The sequence below is a fragment of the Symphalangus syndactylus genome, chromosome 9 (genome assembly GCF_028878055.3).
Source record: "Symphalangus syndactylus isolate Jambi chromosome 9, NHGRI_mSymSyn1-v2.1_pri, whole genome shotgun sequence".
NCBI classification, from domain to species: domain Eukaryota; kingdom Metazoa; phylum Chordata; class Mammalia; order Primates; family Hylobatidae; genus Symphalangus; species Symphalangus syndactylus.
The window spans coordinates 30,526,661-30,544,392 of record NC_072431.2 but is presented as its reverse complement, the minus strand read 5'-3'; the positions used below and the strand labels follow the sequence as shown (position 1 = coordinate 30,544,392).

The 17,732-nt window shown below is 52.7% G+C and overlaps 1 protein-coding gene across 1 annotated transcript; it reads right to left on the bottom strand.

Moving 5' to 3' along the window:
• Positions 1–52: 52 nt before the first annotated feature.
• JPH4 (junctophilin 4) lies at positions 53–10,440 on the bottom strand. The gene is made up of 6 exons (XM_055291774.2): positions 9,458–10,440; positions 8,372–8,921; positions 6,992–7,763; positions 3,057–3,175; positions 2,185–2,717; positions 53–992 (listed from the first exon to the last, which is right to left on the bottom strand). Exons 2-6 carry the CDS (start codon positions 8,748–8,750, stop codon positions 909–911), a joined length of 1,887 nt encoding a protein of 628 aa, XP_055147749.1. The 5' UTR covers positions 8,751–8,921; positions 9,458–10,440; the 3' UTR covers positions 53–908.
• Between the last annotated feature and the right edge of the window lie 7,292 nt (positions 10,441–17,732).

Sequence of the window (17,732 nt, the reverse complement as noted above, 5' to 3'; positions counted from 1 at the left end):
CAGTAGAAATGTCTTCTTCAGGCCCCTTAGGAATTTAATCAAAGGCCACAAGTGAGTCCAGACCAACCAAATAAACTATTATGGGGGAGACAGAAAGGTGGGAGAAGTCAGTGGCACAGTCTGGGCGGGGTGGACTTGACTGCATTGGATATTCTCTGTTCCTTTACACGTTGCTCTTGGCATGACATGCCACCAGAGGGGGCTGGAGGAGGGGCTGGCCGATGAGGAGAAAAAGAGGGAAATGCTAGGGAGTTATTCTACTTTTCACTTCCCTTCTCTCCCTCAGGGAAGGATGGAATTGGGCAGTAACCCAGCTCAGTGCTTGGAGGTTAGATAATAGCCTCCAAGATTAGAGGTGGAGGATGCACCTCCTGCAGCTTTTTCACTAGGCCTCAGAGGGACAGCAGGCCCCTCAGGCTAGGGAGCCACAGCAGCTCAGCCAGTGCCTTGCCCGACATTCAATCACTCCTTCTTCATTTTCTTCCTCCTCTCCATTCAGCTTCCAGGAGTCTCCTTAGGACACCAAACCCCCACCCGCAGCGAAGTTGAGGTCTAAAGAAAAGGTGGGAGGGCGTGGGGCAATGGTCTGACTTAGATTTGTGTGTCTCAGAGAAGACAGCAACTCTGAGAGAGAAAAGCCCTTCATATGTAAACAATCTAGAGAAAGAAGGGGTTGGGATGGTGAAGGGAGTGAGGAATACAGAGACAGATCCAGAAGAAATGAGATAATCTGAAAGAAGACAGGGAAAGAAAAAGCGAGAGAAAAAAACAAAGGAGCACAGAAAAGAAAGGAAGAAGAGAAAGAAAGATAGGAGAAAACACAGCCAAGAAGAGGAGAAGAGAAAAAAGGCAGGTCAAAGGGGTGAAGAGGCACGCAACCAAAGCCAGAACCAGGCCAGGAAGTAGCCTCAGGTGAGGAGCTGGGAGAACAGGAACGCCAGGCTGAGGTCCAGGAGGGCCACGGCTCCCACCACCAGGGGGTTGGCAGCTCCCTAGAGAGACAGAGGGGGAAGCAGACTCAGTCCCCGAGGACAGGGCCCACCTTCCTGCCCTGGCTGAGGTGGCAGAGCTGAAGGGTCTCAGGCACATCCCTGCACAGCCTGGAGCAGGGGGATTGCCATTTGTTTTGGATTGCAAAACCCCCTCTTCTCCCAAGCAGGGCCCCACCTTTCCTCTGACACCTTCAATACAGGGACAGCCCTTCCACCACCTCCCTCTAGTCCCCTCCCATCAACATATCATGTGTCCCAGGCAGGAGGTGCCTGGCCTTAGTAGCAGACATTGGCAGCAGCAGCCAGTACTGCAGTAAGGCAGAGGGATGAAGGGGTGAGGATGTGGTTGCTAGGAAACAGAAGGCCTAGAGTCCAATCAGAGTAGAGGGTTCTGGGGAAACTCCGCCTCTCCCGGTTTTCTGCCTTCTTCTCTATTTCAACTTCTTCCCAGGAGAGGGAGGGAGAGTCAGGGTAGGGAGGGAACAATCTTTTCCTTTTTTATTTCTGGGCACCAAAGAGAGAAAGTGTGGAGGTGGGGGTGGGGGTGGAGTAGGAAACTGAGAGCTGGAAATGATATGGAAGGAGAACAGGGGAAAAATGTTCTGGCTGTCCCATTAATTATTAGTTTATAACCCTGGGCAAGTTACTTTTTTTTTTTTTGAGATAGAGTGTCGCTCTGTCCCCCATGCTAGAGTGCAGTGGCACGATCTCGGCTCACTGCAGGCTCCACCTCCCCGGTTCACGCCATTCTCCTGCCTCAGCCTCCCAAGCAGCTGGGACTACAGGCGCCAGCCACCAAGCCCGGCTAATTTTTTGTATTTTTAGTAGAGATGGGGTTTCACTGTTAGCCAGGATGTTCTCGATCTCCTGACCTTGTGATCCGTCCACCTCGGCCTCCCAAAGTGCTGGGATTACAGGCGTGAGCCACCGCGCCCAGCCTGGGCAAGTTACTTTAAGTGCTCTGGGCCTCAGTTCCCCCATCTGTCAAATGAGGGAGTTGGGCTTGCAGGTGTGTAAGTTTCCTTCCAGCTCGAACACCCTCTATTTTTTTGAGGTGGGATGTGGTCCAAGACTGGCCAGGCAGAGGAAGCCGAGTGAGATAAAAAGCTCCCCGGTGATCAGACAATTCTGGAAAGGGTGGGAGGCAAGGCTTTGGGAGAAGAGGGCACACAGCAGGGACAGAGGATCTCACCGGCTGGGCAGGCCTCTCAGTTGCAGCGGGCTCCCCGAGCTCTTCTGTCAGGCACCCAGCATCAGGACCCCTCGAGGACGAGCCCCTCAGGACGAGCATGGCGATGGGCTCAGGCTCCGTGCCTGCTGGCGCCCTCAGCGGGGGCAGGGGCTCTTCATCCTCCCCCTCCTCCTCTCGAAGACTTCCTGAACTGTCGCTGCAGCCTCCGAGGAGTGGGGAACCGTCTCTGGGCCCTGGCCCTTGCATCCCAGCCTCATCCTCAGCCTCATAGCCAGCTAGTTCCTCTGCCTGCACACCTGGCCCCCCCCACTCCTCAGGCCAAGCTTTGGGGCAGGAGAAGGGACCCTGGTCCCCTCCAGGAGGCAGTGGGCTCCGGCAGGCAGGGGGTCGCCAGGGTTGGCGGGAGGAGGCAGGACTGCTGGGCAGTTCAGGGGATCCCTCTGAGGGGGTCAGTCCATTCTCATACACCCCAGGGCTGTCCTCATCCAGGGGCTCCGTGTCGGAACCTTCTGAGTCCTGCCTGGGTCTGCGGCCTGGGTAGGGATAGCTGAGAATCAGAGGGGCCTAACTGGCCTTGGGCTGGAGTGGCTGCAGCTTTATTTGACTGGGCACTTCCCAGGACTTCGGAATTCCCAGGCTCATAGCCTCTCACCGCCAGACCCCAAACCCCCCATTATCCTACTGCATACATTCCCAAGTCCCACTCCCCAGACTACCAGGTCTGGCCCCCACCTTGTGTTCCTTGCACCCTCATTCCTTGTTTTTTCCCATCCCCAGTTCCCTTGCAGGGCTTCTCATCTGTTTCCCTACACCTGAGCCTCTCTAGCTCCCTAGGGGCCTCACTGCCCTCCCCCCAGCTGTCCATGCCTCACCTGGGGCCTCTAGCATGGGCTGCAGGTCCTGGGCTATCAGTTTGGCCATTCGAGCTGCCTCCACGGCTTTCTCAGCGACACTGCTGGCTGCCACTGCCTTTAGGAGGGCGTCTGCTGCCCTGTCGGGTCCAGAGACAAGGATTTAGCAGAACTTCCCCCACTTTAAATTAGCCCCTGCTCAGATGCTCCAGCCCCCTAGCCCCTGACCCCTCTACATCACATCCTCCTCTCCTCTGGAGTCTTCACCCTTTGCCACACTCTGCCAGCGGCTTCCCTTCCTGGCAGGCCAGGGCAGCTCCCGTTTGGTTTCCTCCCCCTGACCTGGGCTGCGTTTGCCATCATCACACCCTCCTGCTCCTCTCACACCCTTCTACTGCTACATCCTGTAGTAACACTTCTTCCAGTTGCAAGGGCCAGGCCCTCCTGGAACTGTGTAATTCCATTCCTATCCTGCCCCCTTCCCAGTGACAGTTGAGACCTCACTCTTTTAGCACATCCCCTGCAGTCCTGCTTGGTGCTTATGAGCTATACCTCCACCTTCTTTGCAGTCAGCACCACCTGTTGTTACTAACCCCTCTCACCCCCCTGGAGTCACAGGCCTCTCTGTGGGGTCCAGTGCAGGGTCCTGTACTTCGATCCTCCCCTCCAAGCAGCTTTGCCCCTGCCCCGCCCCCTTGTTCAGAGCCACCGTCTCCCTTATGTTAACAGTCTCTGCCTCCCTTTCTCTTTCTACCGTCACTTCTCCTTATTATTAATCCTACCTCTACCAGTGCAGATTTCCTGGCATGAGAATTTCCTATCTTGCATTCCTTCAGCCTCTTCTGTTATCATATTGTTCTTCCCCTCGTCACTGCTACCACTCCACTGCCCCCCGTCATGCTTTTCTGAGCTCTGGAACTGGAATAAGAGTGGATCTCCCCTTTCAGTAATGATCCCATCCCCTCTCCCTACTAATGTGCAATATGCTTTCTCACCATTGCAACTACACTTCTGGCTAAACCCTTAGTCTCCCTTCCACAACCCCCTCCCACCTTCCCTGCTCCTTAGGTGCAGGCAGCCTGGGAGTCTGATCAGTCCTTCCCCACTGTTGTTTCTCAGTTCTCCCTCTGATGTCAGATGCTTCCCCAGTTTTCTCTTCCCTTTCACCCTCTGCTGTTAATCATAGATGCCTTGTCATCCTTAAATGAGTTCTGTAATTCTGAGGGTGGGACACAAAAGAGCTGAGAAAAAGGCAGGCAGACGAGCTTGCCACGGGCTTGAATTGATCACACCCCATGACTTCCTCTGGTCACAGGCCTGTTCTCTCTGGCTTAGGAAGGCAGTCTGGTATGGGGGTGGGGAAGAGGATGGTGATATCTACTGTGCATATTCTTAGTCCATAGCCTCTTCTTTATGTTCTTTGGGAGCTATGATTAGCCCCTTCTCCTCAAACCTGGTGGGTCAAAGATCTTTGGAGCCTGTTTGGAGGGATCTCAGATAACGTGGTTCTTCTGTCTTAGGACTTTCAGACTGTATATAACCAGCCCTGTCCTGTCCTGTATATAACTAGCCCTGTCCTGAGCTGGACTCAGGGTGCACAGTGGGCACATGTGCAGTCTCCTGCCTCTGGCCCTTCAGTGGGGCAAAGTCAAGGAGAAGGTGGACAGGGCTGTCAAGGGCACCTGTTGAGCCGTGAGCGTGAGGATCATGGTCTTGGGTTGTATTGAGTTATTTTGGTGGCCTGAAAGTGGTGCACTGATGAGGCCTGTTTTTGTGTATGAAGAGTATGGATGATCAAGTCCCATACAGTAGACTTAGTCTGTGCTCAGGCATCAGACTCAGGCCAGGCTCAGGCTACCTGGCAGAGGCACCTGCTGCTGAGGCTCTGCTGTTTCTATGGCAGCTGGCAGCCAATCGGGATTGCCAGGCTTGTTGCTGGGGAGACCAACCAACCTCCTCCCACTGCCTGATCCTCTAGTTACTGAGATCAGTTTTTCCTGCACATGTCTCCACCCTATCTAGCCTAAAATGTTCCCTGGTGCTCTGCCCTCCCCCTTCCCTGGCTTAAGTCCCTGGGCTCTAACATCCAGACTCCCAGACACATCTATAGATGCACATTCTCTGACTCAAACGTCTACTCTGCATTTGGCATGTTTATATTCTTTCTCTCTCTCTCTAACACACACACACACACACACACACACACACACACACACTCTCTCTCTCTCTCTCTCTCTCACACACACTGTGTCACCCATTATACAAACTCATTTAAGCATATTTGGACATATCCTGATCTCTGATCTCTGAAAATTCTCAAATTTAAATGAAATCCCCCACCCCTTTAAAAGAAAACTCAATATGTAAAAATTCAAATATGTGAGTTGTATAAATAAAGGGCCTATGAATCTCATTACAAGTGGATTTTTGGCTTCTTTTAGACTTTTTTTTTTTTTTTTTAGACTGGCTTTTGCTTTTGTCGCCCAGGCTAGAGTGCAGTGGCGTGATCTCGGCGCACTGCAACCTCTGCCGCCCGGGTTCAAGTGATTCTCCTGCCTCAGCCTCCCGAGTAGCTGGGATTACAGGAACCTACCACCACACCGAGCTAATTTTTGTATTTTTAGTAGACAGGGTTTCGCCATGTTGGCCAGGCTGGTCTCGAACTCCTGACCTCAGGTAATCCGCCCACCTTGGCCTCCCAAAGTGCTGGGATTACAGACGTGAGCCACCGTGCCCAGCCTTCTTTCAGATCTGTGCTATTTAATTCAGTAGTTACAAACCATATGTGGCTATTAAGCATTTGAAACGTGTCTAGTCTAAATGGAAATGATATGATTTAAGTGTAAAATTTAAGGGGCAGTCCCATGCTGCCCACCTTGCTGCTCACCTCGCTGCACAGGGAGCCTTGCTTGCTGCCCAGGGAGCTGCAGGTTTCAAAGACTTAGTTCAAAAGGAATTTGTAAAATATCTTAATAGTTTTATACTGGTTACCAGTTGAAATGATAATATTTGGATATATTGGTTTAAATAAAAATATTAAAATTCATCTCACCTGCTTTTTTTTATTTTCTATTCCTTTGTTTGTTTGGTTTTTTATTTTTCAGAGACAGGATCTTGCTATGTTGCCCAGGCTGGTCTTGATGGGCTCAAGTGATCTTCCTACCTCTCAAGTAGCTGGGTCTGCGGGTGTGTGCCACAATGTCTGGCTTCTTTTTGTTTTTTAATGTGGTTACTAGGAGATTTAAAACTACCTATTTGGCTTATATAATATTCCTGTTAGACAGCACTGCTTTAGATAGCAAGGTTCCTGATGCAAGGAAATGTGATTTGATTTACAGAAAAGTTTCATTTACAGGGAAGCCTCGTCCCCTCAAACCTCCTATCAGTTGGGTAAAAGAAGGCAGAGGGGGCAAAACTGGGAGAGACAATCTTTTCAGGTGGATAGGTCAGCTGTATAAATTAGACTTCCCAAAGGCCCAAGGCTGAAATGGTGTCAGGCTGGGACGTGGTTAGGAAGGGACAGTCCCTATTTCACCCAGGGCTGATGCTCCCAGCCTGAGGCCTGGAGGCTGGATCAGCTGCAAGAGGAGGAAGACTAGGGACATGTTTTGAGTTCCAAGAGATTTCTGGGCCTGCACAAAACAGGTTCCTTGCTACTCCCACACACAACAATGGATTCCATAGACATACATCTCCACACAAAAGACACCGAGACACATTTACAGTCTTACACCATCTCCCTCAAATACCCAGCTACCCAGAGTTACACCCACATCCACCTGTAGCCTCGGATATAAACACCAAGAATGCCCAGGGCTACAACTGCCTGGCCTTAGGCTTGCAATAGCAAGCCCTAGGCCTTGGGCCTTGGCCCTCCCTTAGGCACACCCCCCTTCCTGGTCCCCAGGGCACCCCCTCTTCTTAGCCCAGCTTTGGCCTCTGAACTGGACGCCCACCTGGCAGCGGCAATCTCCTGGCGCTGACGGGCAGCACTCACGGCTCGACGGGCGCCCTCGACAGCCCTGTCCACCTTCTCCTTAACTTTGCCCCGACGAAGGGCCAGAGGCAGGAGGCTGCGGACGCGCCCGCCGTGCACCAGCCGGTTGCGCTTGTACTTGCCCTCCTCGCGGGAGCCGTCGGGGCGGGTGGTGCGCCCGTAGCCGTGCCGCCGGTTGCCCAGCCACTCGCCCTCGTAGCGCAGCCCGTTGGAGCGCTGGCTGACGCCGAAGCCGCTGCGCCGATCTGCGCGCCACTCGCCCGCGTACACCTCTGTGGCCGAGCCCTCGATGAGGGCGGGCGGCGCTGCGGCCGGGGGCCCGCTGGCCTCCGAGCCGGGCGGTCCGGTGCTGCCCACCTCGCTGCTCACCTCGCTGCGCAGGGAGCCTCGCTTGCTGCCCAGGGAGCTGCGACGTCCGCCAGCTCGGAGCCCGCTGAGCAGCAGCGAGCGGCGAAAGAATCCGCCGGCCGCCGGAGTGCGCTTTCGGGAGGACGCGCCGTCGGCGTCCCCGGGCCCGGCCAGCACGAAGCCGCCCCGGGAGCCCGAGGCGGGGCTGCCTCCCTCGTCGCCCGGCAAGGGCAGGGGCGGGGGTGGCGTCGGGGGGTCGCTGTGGCCGGAATCCAGGGAGGTGCGGCGGGGTGAGCGCAGCAGCGCTGCCTGATGGTAGGGCACACTCTGTCGCACCCCGTAGCCGTGGCGCTTCCCGGCCTGCCACTGGCCCTGGTAGGTGCCTGCGGGCGGCGGAGGGGTGGGAGAAAGAGTCAGGACGTGCCGCTGGGCTCCTTGCGCCCCAGGTCCCAAGCGCCCGTGGAAGCCCAAGCGTCAGTCGGGAGAGGTGGAGGCAGTTAGTGTGGAGGTCGGGGAAGGGCACTGGGAGCCGGGGACAGGCCAGGCTGGGCCAGAAAGTGTGGCAGAGCAGAGTGAAGACGGGCAGGTAGCAGGAGCCCTACGTCGAGTTTGGCAGTGCGGGTAGACAGGGGAAACGGGGAGGGCCCGGCAGGCGCGCGCAGGACAGGCTGGTGGGGGCGTTTAGATAGGCAAACAGGACTCTGAGGGGCACTCGACGGAGAGCAGAGGTGTTGGGGACAGGCAGGTAGAGAGGGAGGTGTGAGGACAGGCAGACAGGGAAGGGGTGAGGGAGAAGCGAGCAGGAGACAGACAACTGAAGAAAGCATAATCATGGTGGGAGAGAGCAGAAATTGGGGGCTGGGGGTCACATCGATGGGGAATGGTGGGGGGACAGATGGATGGGCGCAGGGGCGCAAATGACGGGCGAAGGCGCAAGGCTGGGGAAGGCGCACGCGGACGAGCAGACACACTAGTGGGCTGGGCCCCGCACCTCCGTCGGAGTAGGTCTCGGTGCCGTAGCCGTCCTGGAAACCGTCCTTCCAGAGCCCGGCGTAGCGCAGGCCGGACACGCTTTCCCACACGCCGCTGCGCCCCTTCAGCCCGCCCAGCCACTCGCCGCGGTACGTCCAGCGGCTCTTGCGCTCCACGCCCAGCCCTTCGCGCTTGCCCTGCTGCCAGTGGCCCTGGTAGCTGTGTCCGCCGGGTCCCGTGAAGACGCCCAGTGACTCGAAGCCGTGTGCCCAGCAGCCGCTGTACTCGCCCTGGGCGCCGGGGCCGGTGCACACGCCGTAGCCATGTGCCCGCCCCGCCTCCCAGCCCCCCACGTAGCAGCCCCCGTCGTCAAAGTCGAACTTGCCCCCGGGGGACATGCATGTAGTTGGCGCGGCCTCAGCCCCCCGGCGGCTCAGCGCATCCTGGGGCTGGAGAGCCGGCTGGGGGCCTTGGAGCCGGGCGAGGCCTGGGGGCGGGGGCAGTTAGACCGGGGCCGGGCGGGGGGGCCCCAGCGAGGGCAGGCAGGGCCGGACCCTCATCCTGAGTGGCTGCGGAGAAAGAGGGAGGGGGGCAAGTGGCGAGAGAGGCCCCTCCTCTTTGCCCGCCGCTCCCTGGCCCGGTGGCTCTGGGGCATCAGCGCCGCCCCCCAATCCACCCCCCTCCTTCGACAGCATCTTCCAGCAGCTCCCAAGCTTTGGGGGAATGGGGGCTTCCCCCACTTCTGTCTTTGTGGAGCGGGCCCCTCCCAGGACTTGGGGCCCCAACCCCAAGCGGAAGTCCCAATTCTCCAACCTAGAACCCCGAAGTATCCAGTGTGGATGGCAGTCTGGGGGTCCTGAGAGGGGGCTGGGCAGAATCGTAGGGCACCCGTTTCCCTGGCTGCTGTCAGGACCCCTCTGCCCCTGTTCTTCGGTGTCTCTGGCAAAGGGATGGGGGTGGGGGTAGAATATGTAGCGGGGAGATCTGACCAAGGTGGGCAGACGGTTTTTCGGGGGCAATGGATGGGGCCCAGGGGAGGCTCTGCAGGGGAAAGGCCAGGGTGGGGACGGGCAGACAGGCAGAAGGGAGGGGGCAGGCTACTCACCATGTGAGCTGGGGCTCAGGCTGCCTCCCCGGCACAGCATCCATGGCAGGATACCTCCACTCCCACCTCGCCCGGACAAGCCAAGCCCCCTCCCCTTCCGGAGAGACTGCTCCAACCCAGAGAGGAAAGGTGGGGGAGTCCAGAGAGTCCCCTCTCTCCCCAGCTGGAGGAGCAGGCTGGGTGGGGGGGCGAGGTAGTGGCAAGGGTGGGGGAAGATGAGAATAGTGTAGGGGAAAAAATCTGCCTTGGATGGAGATAGGGAAGAAGAGCTGGGAGCTGGATGCAAAGGGGGAGGGGGCTATCAAGAGGGGGTGTTTTTATTATTTTTTTCTTCTTATGGTTGGGAGAGGAAAAATAAATCAAAATTCCGATTCCATCCCAGCACAAATCAATGTTTGCTCCATCCCAGCATCACGGGGGAGGCTGGGCCAGGCAGATTTAAAGGGGCAGGGAGAAGAGAAGAGAGAAGAGGGTGGGTAGAGGAGGATACGGTGAAGAAGAGACAGGGGCAGTGATGCGGGTGGTGGTGGGGTCCCCAAGCAGAAAATGATGGGTGTCCGCTAACCCTTCGGTGAGGGAGGAGGCAGGCAGAGAGGAGAAGGAGATGCACTGAGACCCCCAGGGAGGAGAGAAATCCTGGCATGCGGGCTAGGAGTGGGGCGAGGCGGAGGGGAGGGAAGAAGAGCGAGGGGGAGGAGACTGAGCTGAAGATGGGGAGGCAGGGGGAGGCCGAAGCCGGGCGGGGGAGGAGAGATGCTGGCGAGGCTGGGAGAGGGTGAGAAGAATACAAAGAAAGAGGTGCAGGGGTGAGCACTAAGGAGGGGGGAAATGCAGCCTGTGAGGGAGGAAGGCGGGGAGACCCTTACTGGGGTTCGGGAGGGATGGCAAGGAGGAGAGAAGCAGGGGAGGAGGGAAGAAGGGGGAAAGAAATAGATATGGAGACTGAGAGAGCGAAATAAGGCTCGTGAAGGGAGGGAGAAAGCTCTGCAGAGGGAAGGGCAGGCGTGGGTATAGAGATCCAGGCAGGAAGAGCCCAAATAGAGGCAGGAGGGCCGGAAGTGGTGTTTGTGGGGCCCTAGGGAGAAGGATGAACCTGCCAGCTGCTTGGAATGAAGCCAAAAAGCTTTGGGGCATGGATGCGGGTGTCCACTGAGTCCACTATCCTCTGGAAGAAAGCACTGGAGGGGGACCAGGTGGCTCACGCTCTTGCACTTTCTGAAGATGCCTGAAATGGGACCCTGCTAGGAACCCTGGCCCCATCAATGCTTCTCCAGGCCTCCTCTCCTTCTCCCATCCTCCATCCCCACCACCGATTTCTCCCTGGGTTGTCCCTCTGAAGGAGAAGGGGGTGTATTGCTTTTGAATGGGGAGGAGGGCATCATGCCTGGTGATGGCATGAAGATCCCAGGGCTTTAATCTTTTCTTTTGCAAACCTAGAGGCAAAGACACATAGACATGTTTGAGAGGGCCCTTATTGTGGCAAAGCCCCCTCTAGCCCACCACCCCTCTGCCCTGTCCTCTCACCAGAGGGCCAGCACATCCTGACCTTGCTGTTTACAGACAGAAGTAGGCACACACTGTCTTCCCTCTCCCCTTAGTTTACTTAGACTCTGCATCTAGTTCTATCCCTGCCTCTAAGCCTTTTTAGGAAGGAGGACACTGTGTCCAATTACACACAACAGAGTACATAGTCAAATGCACTAAATTGCCCCTATTTTCATACACAGCTTGGTCCACCATTCCTCCCCCACTGCATCCCCATTTTACAGAGAAGAGAACTAAGACCCAGAGGGGAAGTCATTCACCAGAGGTCATACAACAGAACTGGCAGAGCTAGCAGTAGAACACTAGAGGTCAGACCATTTGAGCCCTGTAATTCCTGCCAGGATTCCATGAACTTGGGGTCCCTCCCTTAGGCTCAGGGCCTCCATTTTGAGTACTTTGGTAAAATAAAGAGCATGAGGTTTGGAATAAATAGGGATTTCCCTTGCATCGTGTCTTCCCACAATTTACATGAGGTTGGAGAAATGTAACATTTAAGCCTCCAGGAAAGGGACCACATCTTCTAAGTGCTTACAATAGAACAGGTCAGCTATGGGTCCACTTGGGGCATGACTGTTGATGGAGAGTTTATTCATTTATTCATTCACTCATTTCTCTATTCATCAAGTATCTACATAGTTTACTGAGTACCACCCACATGGCCAGGTGCTAGAGACACAGTGGTGAACACTGTGAGGCCTGCCCTCATGGAGTTTACTACCATTGAGAGGTGACAGCATGCTGGCAGCCCTCGCAGCCCTCGCTCACTCTTGGCACCTCCTCGGCCTCGGCGCCCACTCTGGCCATGCTTGAGGAGCCCTTCAGCCTGCCGCCGCACTGTGGGAGCCCCTTCCTGGGATGGCTGAGGCTGGAGCCGGCTCCCTCAGCTTGCGGGGACGTGTGGAGGAAGAGGCACGGGCGGGAACTGGGTGGGCGTGGGCTTCGCAGGCCCTGCACTCACAGCGGCCGGCCGGCCCTGCTGGCACCGGGCAGTGAGGGGCTTAGCACCCCGGCCAGCAGCTGCGGAGGGTGCACCTGGTCCCCCAGCAGTTTTGGTCCACCGGCACTGCACTGGATTTCTCACTGGGCCTTAGCTGCCTCCCTGCAGGGCAGGGCTCGGGACCTGCACCCTGCCATGCCTGAGCCCCCCTCACCCCACACCCCCACCACTCACCCCACCCCTCCACCACTCACCCCACCCCTACCCCTACCTCCCCTCACCCTCCCACCCCCGTCCCCCCTCCCCCCCCTCCCCCGGCCGTGGGCTCCTGCACCTCCGAGGAGCTCCGCCCCCTGCTCCACGGTGCCAGGTCACATCCACTGCCCAAGGGCTGAGGAGGGTGGGCACAGGGGGCGGGACTGGCAGGCAGCTCCACCTGCGGCCCAGTGTGGGATCCACTGGGTGAAGCCAGCTGGGCTCCTGAGTCTAGTGGGGACTTAGAGAAACTTTATGTCTAGCTAAGGGATTGTAAATACACCAATCGGCACTCTATATCTAGCTCAAGGTTTGTGAACACACCAACCAGCACTCTATGTCTAGCTCAAGGTTTGTAAATGCACCAATCAGCACCCTGTGTCTAGCTCAAGGTTTGTAAATGCACCAATCTGCGCTCTGTGTCTAGCTGATCTGGTGGGGAATTGGAGAACCTTTATGTCTAGCCAAGGGATTGTGAATACACCAATTGGCACTCTGTATCTAGCTCAAGGTTTGTAAATGCACCAATCAGCACTCTGTGTCTAGCTCAGGGTTTGTAAATACACCAATCAGCACTCTGTGTCTAGCTTAGGGTTTGTAAATACACCAATCAGCACTCTGTATCTAGCTAATCTAGTGGGGACTTGGAGAACTTTTGTGTCTAGCTCAGGGATTGTAAATGCACCAGTCAGCTCCCTGTCAAAACGGACCAATCAGCTCTCTGTAAAACAGACCAATCAGCTCTCTGTAAAATGGACCAATCAGCAGGATGTGGGTGGGGCCAGATAAGACATTAAAAGCAGGCAGCCCTAGCTCCCCGTTGCAACCCGCTAAGGTCCCTTTCTGCAGCTTGGAAGCTTGGTTCTTTCCCTCTTTGCAATAAATGTTTCTGCTGTTCGCTATCTGGGTCCACACTGCCTTTAAGAGCTGTAACGATCACCACGAAGGTCTACAGCTTCATTCCTGAAGCCAGTGAGACCACGAACCCACCAGAAGGAAGAAACTCCTAACACATCCAAACATCAGAAGGAACAAACTCCAGACGCGCTGCTTTTAAGAACTGTAACACACCCCGTCTCTACTAAAAATACAAAAATTTAGCCAGGCATGGTGGCAGGCGCCTGTAGTCCCAGCTACTCGGGAGGCTGAGGCAGGAGAATGGCGTGAACCCGGGAGGCGGAGCTTGCAGTGAGCCGAGATTGCGCCACTGCACTCCAGCCTCGGCGACAGACCAAGACTCCGTCTCCAAACAGAAAAAAGAACTGTAACACTCACCGCGAGGGTCCGCGGCTTCATTCTTGAAGTCAGTGAGACCAAGAATCCACAAATTCTGGACACACCTTGTAGTAAAGGCAGACAACCAACAAGAAATTCTAGTGTGGTTAGTGCCACACCAAGTTTGTGGGGTGGGAATAGGGAATAGGGATGGAATCCACCTGAGGCTGGTGCCCTAGAGAAAGAGGCATTTAAGATGAATCCAGAAGGGAGTTCTGCGGCAGGCCAAGCTATGTTGTTCACCCCTAGATATTCAGCCTAGGGTGTCAGCCTTTCCTTCTCCACACAGTGCCTTGTCCCACTCCACCCCTAAAATTCCGCTTTTCTCCAAGAAAAAGGGAAAACAAGAAAAGAAAAACTAACCTATGGTCCTGGAACACCCGTGCCTTGTTTCTTAGGGAGAAAAGGTGACAGGGTGTGATGCCTTGTTGGAAGCTATACTGTATTCTGAGCTGCAAATTAAGTGTAGGGTCCAATGAAGTCCTAAAGAAATCTCTGACAGAAGTAGCCCAGAACATGTGGGATGCACAGTCCCAGCCCCCGCATGTCTCCCTGAGTGAGCTAGCCTCCCAGCCCTTTTCTGTTCTGTCCCTACAGGCTCTACAATTCCCTCCTTCAGGGCAGGGGCACTTTTTTTTTTTTTTTTTTCAGAGAGTGCACTGGTTTGTTTTGCCACAATTTACCAACATTCAGGTGTCAGAGAAACGGGAAGTAATGTTTGATGGAGCGGCTCTGTGCCAGGAGCCAGGTACTGTGCTTGGCACGCAATCTGTATGACCTCATTCTATCCTCACAGCAAAACTGTCACTGTGAGCAGTCCAGGTTGGAGACCTGCAGCTAGGTGTCCAAAGATGGTCAGACCTATGTCTGAATCCTGGCGCTATCTGCCACCTACTAGTTGGGTGAACCTGAGCATATCACCTAACTTCTCTGAGCTGAAGTTTGTTTATCTCTAAAATAGGAATATGATAATCTACTCCATGCCTTATTTTGAGGATCAAAATGATCATGCATGAAGTGTAAGTATGCATAATATGTATAATAATATATGGAGGGAAAACCACTTGGCATAGTGTCCAGCACACAGTAAGTGCCCAGTAAATAATGGCTTGAAAAATAGATTAGCATTATGCCAGTTTTTATAGATGAGAAATCTGGGACCCAGCAGTTAATTAATTTGCTTAATGTTGCCCAGCTAATATATGGCAGCCCTTGGAGCTTGATATATATCAGACTCCCAAGTTAATATGCTTTAACAAATGCAATTTGGGGGTCCTGTTTATAAAAGTAAAACATGCTCATTGTAGAATAAGAAAATACAGCATATCAAGAATAAAAATTAAACCACCCGTAGTCTCACCATATAACAGTTTAGTATATTTTTATACAGTCTTCTATGTACTTTTAACAAAATTAATTAAACAGTGCATATACAATTTTGTATCCTACTTATTCACTTAGTTTTCATTGTAAGCATTTTTTTATTATACTTTAAGTTCTGGGGTATATGTGCAGAATGTGCAGTTTTGTTACATAGGTATACACGTGCCATGGTGGTTTGCTGCACCCAACAACCCGTCACCTACATTAGGTATTTCTCCTAATGCTATCCCTCCGCTAGCCCCCCACCCCCCGATAAACCACAGTGTGTGATGTTCCCCTTCCTGTGTCCATGTGTTCTCCTTGTTCAACTCCCACTTATGAGTGAGAACATGCAGTGTTTGGTTTTCTGTTCTTGTGATAGTTTGCTGAGAATGATGGTTTCTAGCTTCATCTATGTCCCTGCAAAGGACATGAACTCATCCTTTTTATGGCTGCATAGTATTCCATGGTGTATATGTGCCACATTTTCTTTATCCATTCTATCATTGATGGACATTCGGGTTGGTTCCAAGTCTTTGGTATTGTGAATAGTGCCGCAGTAAACATATGTGTGCGTGTGTCTTTATAGTAGAATGATTTATAATCCTTTGGGTATATACCCAGTAATGGGATTGCTAGGTCAAATGGTATTTCTGGTTCTAGATCCTTGAGGAATCGCCACATTGTCTTCCATGATGTTTGAACTAATTTACACTCCCACCAACAGTGTAAAAGCAGTCCTATTTCTCCACATCCTCTCCAGCATCTGTTGTTTCCTGACTTTTTAATGATTGCCATTCTAACTGGTGTGAGATGGTATCTCATTGTAGTTTTGATTTGCATTTTTCTAATGACCAGTGATAATGAGCATTTTTTCATATGTTTGTTGGCTGCACAAATGTCTTCTTTTGAGAAGTGTCTGTTCATATCCTTTGGCCACTTTTTGCTGGGGTTGTTTTTTTCTTGTAAATTTGTTTATGTTCTTTGTAGATTCTGGATGTTAGACCTTTGTCAGATGGATAGATTGCAAAAATTTTCTCCCATTCTGTAGGTTGCCTGTTCACTCTGATGATAGTTTCTTTTGCTGTGCTCTTTAGTTTAATTAGATTCCATTAGTCAATTTTGGCTTTTGTTGCCATTGCTTTTGGTGTTTTAGTCATGAAGTCTTTGCCCATGCCTATGTCCTGAATGGTATCGTCCAGGTTTTCTTCTAGGATTTTTATGGCTTTAGAGCTTACGTTTAAGTCTTTAATCCATATTGAGTTGATGTTTGTGTAAGGTGTAAAGAAGGGGTCTAGTTTCAGTTTTCTGCATATGGCTAGCCAGTTTTTCCAACGCCATTTATTAAATAGGGAAACTTTTCCCCATTGCTTATTTGTGTCAGGTTTGTCAAACGAAGATCAGGTGGTTGTAGATGTGTGGTGTTATTTCTGAGGCCTCTGTTCTGTTCCATTGGTCTATATATCTGTTTTGGTACCAGTACCATGCTGTTTTGGTTACTATAGCCTTGTAGTATAGTTTGAAGTCAGGTAGCATGATGCCTCCAACTTTGTTCTCTTTGCTTAAGATTGTCTTGGCTGTGCGGGTTCTTTTTTGGTTCCATATGAAGTTTAAAGTAGTTTTTTCCAATTTTGTGAAGAAAGTCAATGGTAGCTTGATGGGGATAGCATTGAATGTATAAATTACTTTGGGCAGTATGGCCATTTTCACAATACTGATTCTTCCTATCCATGAGCATGGAATATTTTTCCATTTGTTTGTATCCTATCTTATTTCCTTGAGCAGTGGTTTGTAGATCTCCTTGAAGAGGTCCTTCACATCCCTTGTAAGTTGTATTCCTAGGTATTTTATTCTCTTTGTAGCAATTGTGAATGGGAGTTCACTCATGATTTGGCTTTCTGTTTGTCTGTTTGTCTGTGTATAGGAATGCTTGTGATTTTTACACATTGATTTTCTATCCTGAGACTTTGCTGAAGTTGCTTATCAGCTTAAGGAGATTTTGGGCTGAGAGGATTTTTTTTTTTTTTTTTTTGAGATGAAATCTTGCTCTGTCTCCTAGGCTGGAGTGCAGTGGCGTGATCTCGGCTCACTGCACCCCTCCTCTCCTAGGTTCAAGCAATTCTCCTGCCCCAGCCTCTTGAGTAGGAGGGATTACAGGCTCCCACCACCATGCCTGGCTAATTTTTTTTCTTTCTTTGAGACAGAGTCTCACTCTTGTCACTCAGGCAGGAGTGCAATGGCGTGATCTCGGCTCACTGTAACCTCCACCTCTCAGGTTCAAGCGATTCTCCTGCCTCAGCCTCCCGAATAGCTGGGATTACAGGTGGGCACCGTCACGCCTGGCTAATTTCATATTTTTAGTAGAGGAGGGGTTTCACCATGTTGTTCACGCTGGTCTCCAACTCCTGACCTCAGGTGATCCACCCACCTCAGCCTCCAAAAGTGCTGGGATTACAGATGTGAGCCACCGTGCCCAGACTAATTTTTGTATTTTTAGTAGAGACAGGGTTTCGCCATGTTGACCAGGCTGGTTTCAAACTCCTGACCTCAAGTGATCTGCCCACCTCAGCCTCCCAAAGTGCTGGGATTACAGGTGTGAGCCAGGCACATTGTAAGCATTTTCCATGTCATTAAAACATCCTTGATTTTTAAATGGCTATATAATATTCCAATATTTGGATGCACAATAATTTGTTTATTTTAGCATAGCACTTTAACATTTTTTTCTATTAAAAATTAACAAGTGACCAGGTGTGGTGGCTCACACCTGTAATCCCAGCACTTTGGGAGGCCAAGACAGGCAGATCACCTGAGGTTGGGAATTCAAGACCAGATTGACCAGCATGGAGAAACCCCATCTCTACTAAAAAAAATACAAAATTAGCCGAGAGTGGTGGCACA